The sequence below is a fragment of the Amia ocellicauda genome, chromosome 16, assembly GCF_036373705.1.
Source record: "Amia ocellicauda isolate fAmiCal2 chromosome 16, fAmiCal2.hap1, whole genome shotgun sequence".
Taxonomy (NCBI): Eukaryota; Metazoa; Chordata; class Actinopteri; order Amiiformes; family Amiidae; genus Amia; species Amia ocellicauda.
Window position 1 is genome coordinate 10,004,869 of NC_089865.1, and position 7,065 is coordinate 10,011,933.

Here is a 7,065-nt window from a genome sequence, read left to right on the forward strand (position 1 = left end):
CTTCTTTCAGCTTGTGACAGAAATACTGAAAAATATTTAAAATAAATAAATAATAATAATTGTGTGTGAGTGTGTATATATATATATACACAAGCAGATTATAATGTAAGGAACTATCTGTGTTTCCATTGCTTTATGAACATTCATATCATTATTAGTAATAATAATAATAATAATAATAATAATAATAATAATAATAATAATAATGTGTATTATTATAAGAACAAAATTATTCTTTGAACATGTTCAGTTTATTTAATAACTCGTGCTGAATCACAAAGGCTTTTATTCGGGCTACAATAAATCCAAAGCAATGCAACTTTAAAACTAGCAACACAAATATATATCTGAGTTGTCAGCTTAGCTGACTAGGTTTGGCCTACGTGTAACTTCGGGAAGAAAAAAGAAAAGGTGTCCTGCGCGGCGCAGAGGTGAGGCCGCTTGGCAGCTGCGGGCCGCTGAGCTCAGGTAGCCCATCAGGAAGTGCGGGACCCGGGCAGCGAAAGCGCCGCGTTTCACGCAAAACCGTCACTTCAATGAGCTGCGAGTGCCGGGAAAACATGCCAGAGCCCGGCGTGGAGCTGCAGCACACACAGCGTCGCACTGCGGCCAAGGTAAACAGTCTTGAGAAGTGGGAGATGTGTATAAAGTCAAGTGCAAACATCATATTGTAAAGGTATATATATATTAATATCAACTTTTCAAGCCAGTTTCAGATGAGGATGTGTGCACAACCGTTCATCAGAGCTGCTCTGCTGGAATAGCAATGCCACGCAGGCAGCGCGGAGGAGGACACTTATGAATGCTAAACCATCAGCTGGGATAAGATTTGATTTTACTTTTTAAAAATGAGGATCCGTAAATACTTCCGAGGCAGTGGACGGGTCCTGGCGTTTGTTTTCATCGCGTCTGTCATCTGGTTACTTTTCGACATGGCAGCGCTGAGGGTTTCATTCAGCGAAGTGAACCCTCAGCTCTTAAAGGAGCTCATAGTGAAAGAAAGGGAGGCTCTGAAACACCAGGCCACGACCAGGACACCTTTCCTGAAGAAAAGAGGGCCCAAACTTCCCCAACAGAAAAGTGACATGCAGCGGCTGAATGAAGTGCAGTTCGCCTTCAAAGTCGACGAGCAGGCGGGGGGGAGAGCAGCAGATGCCGCACAGGTGACACAGGATCTGCAACTCGGGCCGGATAAGAAAGCAGCCCGAGAAAATAAAGACTCTGAGCTCAAACGTGCACACAAAAACGCACAAAGTGATGCAAAACTACATGCTAAAGTGCAAGTTAAGTGGCCAAAGGACTTGATCACGAACACTTCCATCCGTGCAGCTCCTATAGCTGTGAACAAACAGGAAAACATTGCTAAGCAAGGCATGCACGTAAGAAAAGAGGCTATTTCAGACACACAAAAGGGTATACATGTCCCAAGCAAAGCATCTGTCAAAATACCTAAGGAATTGCCCAAAGCTCCACCTGGTGCGAAGGAAGAAGAACTGCACTTAACCCCCAAACCTGGGAAAAAGTCTCCTCACACGACTGGGGCTAGTAAACTAGTAGTAGTGGATAAGTCCAAGAACAATGTGTTAGACACAGGTGCCACATCTGAGATCAAAGCTGATGAAAAGGCACATCCGAAAGAAAGTCCAGCAGGGGATGACAACTCTTTACAGGTGAAAGTTAAAGAGTTTCCAAAAATGGACAAATCCAAAGACCAACAAAGTAATATTTCTATCCCTGTGAACAAGAAGGAGGTCTCAAAAGAAAGAGACGGTGGTCCTGGCATGGGGAAGATCTCTGTATTGAACATGAAGGAAGCAGGGGGAGAGGTGAAGGTGAACTCCACAGTGCGGGTGCGGGATTCAGGGACGCACAAAGTGTTGCACATAGATGTAACCCAACACCCAAGAGATGCCAAAGTCATCGGGCAGTTTGGACAACCTGCGGAGGTAGCCAAGGACAAAGAAGTGCAGGTGATGAAAATGTGGAATGAAGGATATTTCAATGTGTACCTCAGTGAGCAGATTCCCTTGGACAGGGCCATTCCCGATACCAGACCTCAAGGGTGAGTTTGACGTCGAATCCTTCACTGAAAAGCATTAATCAACAGATGTGTTGCTTTGTTAAACGCAGTCTTTAATCTGTCATATGTCTTGTTTTAGATGTTCTGAAATGTTGGTGCACAATGACCTTCCGACTACTAGCGTGATCTTCTGTTTTGTGGATGAGGTGTGGTCCACGTTGCTCAGATCTGTACACAGTGTGCTTAATCGCTCTCCTCCTCACCTGCTTAAGGAGATCATCTTAGTGGATGACTTCAGTACCAAAGGTAGGTCAACAACTAACTTATGAATTTCATGATTTGTGTCGGTCTAAAACGTGCTCCAAAATATTTTACAATTCCAATGCATGATGTTTTAATAATCTCATGGCAAGTTTTCCAAAGTGTATATCTCTCATAGACAGACAGACAGATAGATAAAAAAAAATACCTTTTAACTCTTCCAATTGTATGTTTCATTAGATGTTCGTTTTTCTCCAGTTTATAAACTTCTCCTTTATAAACAAACTGCTCATTCGCTGATATTCAGGGAATCACTGGTAGGTTTTTTTGTGTTATTACTCATCCTCTTCTCTCTTGTACCATCAATATTGTAAGATTACCTCAAGGAGAAGTTAGACGAGTATATGTCACAGTTTCCAAAGGTCCGCATCGTCCGCCTGAAGGAGAGACAGGGCCTAATCCGGGCCAGGCTTGCTGGAGCAGCTGTTGCTACAGGTAAACTTTGTAGCCCTTTTAATTTCATATTTACATCAACTACAGTTTTAATTATTGCAAATACATTAATGCTGGCTGTTCAGTGTAGTACAGATTTAATGCACTTGACCTTTTAATGTAAATGGTTTTGAATTCCAGGTGAAGTTTTAACCTTTCTTGACTCGCATATTGAGTGCAACGTGGGCTGGTTGGAGCCACTCCTGGAGAGAGTGTATTTGGACAGAAGAAAAGTTGCAATTCCAGTAATTGAAGTAATTAGCGATAAGGATTTGAGGTCAGCATTATTATATTAATCTAATGAAAAATGAAAACCGTTTCTGAAATTATCCCAGTGAATCTTTATGTACAACTAGTTGGTGTATTAGTTTATCCCATGGCCCGCATTTCTAAAATGAAAACATGCCGCATTTATTCTTTCCTAAACTAATTTCCTCCTTATTTCTATTTGTGTCCTCTGTTCTGGTCTTAAGCATTTTTTGTTCATCTTTTAAATGAAAATGTATTAATATCTCCAAAATAGATATGAGTCAGGAAATGCTTATTCCGGCCTCTCACTACCAAATAGATTGCATCAAAAACTTTTTATAGATCACGCATATAGAGGAACTGAATTTTTATGTGTGTATAGCGAAGTTTATGTGGATAATATGCAATGGTTTTGTGTGTGTGTGTGTGTGATAGTGATTTTATAGCCCACTATTTCAGAATATGAAAATCTAATTTGTTTTTTCTCCAGTTACATGTTAGTTGACAACTTTCAAAGAGGCATTTTCAAATGGCCCCTGGTGTTTGGGTGGAAGCCTATCCCAGAAGAAATCATCAAGAGAGATAAAATTAAAGATTCAGACCCTTTAAGGTGAGGCCAGCAGTCCACTAAAAGTTTTGAGCTGTTATTTAAATCTGGATGTTACTGTTAACATTTAGGGAAGTACTTTCATTTTTGTTGAAAAATATGTATTAAGTACTTCTTCAAAATTGCAAACATGCCTTCCTTTCCTCTTTTCTTAGCCTGTATATGTTTCCAGAATCACTGAATCACTTTTCTAATATCTCACCTGCAGATGTCCCGTTATGGCTGGAGGGCTTTTCTCAATAGATAAAAAGTACTTCTATGAACTTGGGACGTATGACCCTGGTCTTGATGTGTGGGGTGGAGAAAACATGGAGATCTCCTTTAAGGTATTGTATAGTGCTTGGCATTTTCAGAGCAGTGAGCTCACAAGAGGCACGGTGGGAAATGCTGCAATCTTTCCCTGTTGTTTATTTTCTGCAGATTTGGATGTGTGGAGGAGAAATGGAGATAATCCCTTGCTCACGAGTCGGCCACATCTTCAGGAATGAAAACCCCTATAAGTTTCCCAAAGACAGACAGAAAACTGTGGAGAGGAATCTGGTCCGTGTGGCTGAGGTGTGGTTGGACGAGTACAAGGACCTGTTCTATGGGCATGGCTATCACCATCTCCTGAACAAGAACAATGTTGAAGTGGGAGACCTCTCTGAGCAGATCCAGCTCCGCAAAAATCTCAAATGTAAAAGCTTCAAATGGTACCTGGAAAATATCTACCCAGACTTGGAGGCGCCATTAGTGAAAGCTGAGGGTCTGGTAAGATCATTGTGGCTTTTTAATGAAGTTGTCAGAAGAGGATCAAACCGTGGAAAGAAAACTATTGAAGGAGATATAGACTAGTTGATTTTTCCATTTAGTTATTCTTTCCCTACTGTATACAGTGTGACAATTACTTGTTGTTATTTTATGTTAATTAAGACTTATAACCAATGAAGCTTCTACTAACTAAATCCGCTATAAATTGCCTTAACCTCAATTTGTACTTCTCCATCAGCAAACTAATTTTAGTAAACCATCTGACATGCATGCATAAATAACTAAACCTTTGCATTTTGAGTTTATGTAACTTCTACTCCCCCTTATACATTTTTTTGACTTTTTTTTTATATATAGACAGACTGCATAGGTTGTCAAACCACACACTATAACTAGCACATGTACATCCTATGGAAAATTAAACCCAATGTGTGTTTCCAATTATGAATACTGAATTACCATAATTCAGAATCTGTATGAAAAATCCTGTACCAACACCAGAAGAGGAACATTCTCCAAACTGATGTTCAAAGTCATCTTTGCTTTAACATGCATATAAACTATGTTCAGTATGTGTGATTGCAGCACTAATTGGTTGTTTTTATTGTATATTGATAGATTTTCAATCTGGGTGCGAGAAAATGCCTTGTTGTTGAGAAGGAGAAGCTTTCATTCGAAGTCTGTGATCTCAGCAGACAGGTAAAGAATCAGTGTCAGCATTCACCATATTAAGCCTTTGCTCAGTTGTGTTGATGTAGTTTAATAACACTACAATTTGGAGTTCTGTTTTGGTTTGTTTTATGTACCTTGTATAATGAATTTCTTTGAAGGCTTTTCAAATGTAATTTAATCAGTGTCGCTTCTGCTTTTTCATCTTCATTGGACATCTAAACATACTCTTGTCATGATGTGTGAAATTATTTTTGCAGTAATTTGTATTTTTATCATTGGTATACTTTCTGCTTTTTTAATCCATGTATCTCATGAAGTGTCTCTTTTGTGAGATAAATTACATTTACATTTTTGTGATGTACATTTTGTAATCAGGGCAATTCTAATTTAAACTTCATATAATCCAATTTAAAAGTGATAGCTAGGGAAAAAGTAAGAACATCAATAATTACATGTATTTGGACTAGTTTTCAAGCAAGAAAGACAATGCTAGCAAATCCTTAGAGCACCATATGCTTTAAATAAAATTAGACATTTAATTTGTTGATTTCCACATGTATGTTTTATTGATTTTGCTTTAATTGAAGTAGAAATTGGAATTTAATGACAAGGTTTTTGAATTTTTTTTTTTTTTCTTCTGTCAGAACCAGCATTTTAATCACACTTGGTTACGACACGTCAGACAACAAAATGTCTGTCTCGCACTGAAGAATGCAAAAGATGATGTTGGTCCGGTGGAGTGTGACCGTGCAGACCCACAGCTGCGCTGGCTGCATAAATCGCATGTTTTTAATCCCCCTTTGGTAAGTAAGGATTTTATACTTTGATAATTTGGGGGTTTAATATTAGATTTCCTTAAAATGTTAAATTAAATATCTATATTTAATTAGCTGCCTACTTTGTCACGTTTTTGTTTAGTATTATTTCCATTCTTCCCCCATTTAGCTGGAGCATCTCATTCTGGAGCATCTTCCCCAGCCTGCGTGTTTAGAAGCTGACCGTAAGGGAGTAGCTGTGCTTCTGAGGAAGTGTGACCCTGGCAGTCCATTTCAAAAGTGGCAGTTCACAAATTACTATGCCGAATAGTCTTAAACACAAACTGTTCACTTGGGAACATTGAGATGAATGGAGTTCTTCTTCATGTGGATGCTTTACAGTGTAACGTTTCATATGAAGTGACTAAAGATACGTTTTTTTTTTAGTTGTTTCAGATATTTATGTGAAGAATTATGTTTGTTTGTCTACATTTTGAATTGTCTTGGCTGACAATATAACCTGCATACAACAACAGCGAGAGTCCTGTTTGAGGGAATCCGTGTTGCTTTCCAAACATCGTTCTAGATCATTTGCCGACTCTTCAGTAGCCTGCTATAGCCACCTACGGACTGCCTTTGACTTATAAAGCAATAAAAGTTGGACTTAGTTGAAATAAGCTGGTGATGGGGTTTTTTGTTGAATATCATAAGTAGTGCTTGTTGATTATTATGTTGGGGTGGGATTTTTCCTTTAAAAATATAATATGTCTGTCATAGGGATGGGTAGCAAATCAATTCCTTTTCTATATTTTGTTTTTATCATAACTGTAAGGGTGGTTAAGGGTGTAACACTAAAAGCAAGCCATGCAAATAACTCTAAATACAAGAACACAAAAAATGTACACGATGGACATATTATTTTGAATCTATGGACATGTTTTTCTTCTGTACCATAAGTGCCATAATAATGCATTGAAAAAGCTGAGCAGTATGTGTTCATATTTTAACTATGTTTGCAAAAACTGTGAAAATGTGTTACAATGTAATATTCTTTTTAGTTCTAGACAACTACATGCAAAGGGAGGTTATTTTTGTTTTGTTAGTAATACTTTAAGTATTTGTCTTTCTTTTCCTGTAAAAACTAAATGTGTATCCTATATCCAACTAGCATTATATCTTGAATATTAAGTTACAGTTACATTTTTCAATTGTGATCAATTTGTGTTCCTCCCTTCGACCACTAGGTGTCACTTTGTATC

The 7,065-nt window shown here is 38.3% G+C and overlaps 1 protein-coding gene across 1 annotated transcript; it reads left to right on the forward strand.

Moving 5' to 3' along the window:
• Positions 1-428: 428 nt before the first annotated feature.
• galnt5 (polypeptide N-acetylgalactosaminyltransferase 5) lies at positions 429-6,407 on the forward strand. Its single transcript, XM_066687463.1, has 10 exons — positions 429-2,062; positions 2,160-2,326; positions 2,657-2,776; positions 2,915-3,050; positions 3,513-3,632; positions 3,838-3,955; positions 4,050-4,379; positions 4,998-5,078; positions 5,696-5,854; positions 5,997-6,407. The coding sequence occupies exons 1-10, from the start codon at positions 849-851 to the stop codon at positions 6,135-6,137; spliced, it is 2,586 nt and encodes an 861-aa protein (XP_066543560.1). The 5' UTR covers positions 429-848; the 3' UTR covers positions 6,138-6,407.
• The last annotated feature ends 658 nt before the right edge of the window (positions 6,408-7,065 follow it).

Bases quoted from the DNA above. Each gene is read 5' to 3' on its own strand.
- galnt5 (XM_066687463.1), top strand. From the start codon at position 849: ATGAGGATCCGTAAATACTTCCGAGGCAGTGGACGGGTCCTGGCGTTT. The intron at 3,051-3,512 runs GTCAGCATTATT...TTTTTTCTCCAG, and splicing joins ATTAGCGATAAGGATTTGAG to TTACATGTTAGTTGACAACT. The intron at 3,633-3,837 runs GTGAGGCCAGCA...TCTCACCTGCAG, and splicing joins AAAGATTCAGACCCTTTAAG to ATGTCCCGTTATGGCTGGAG.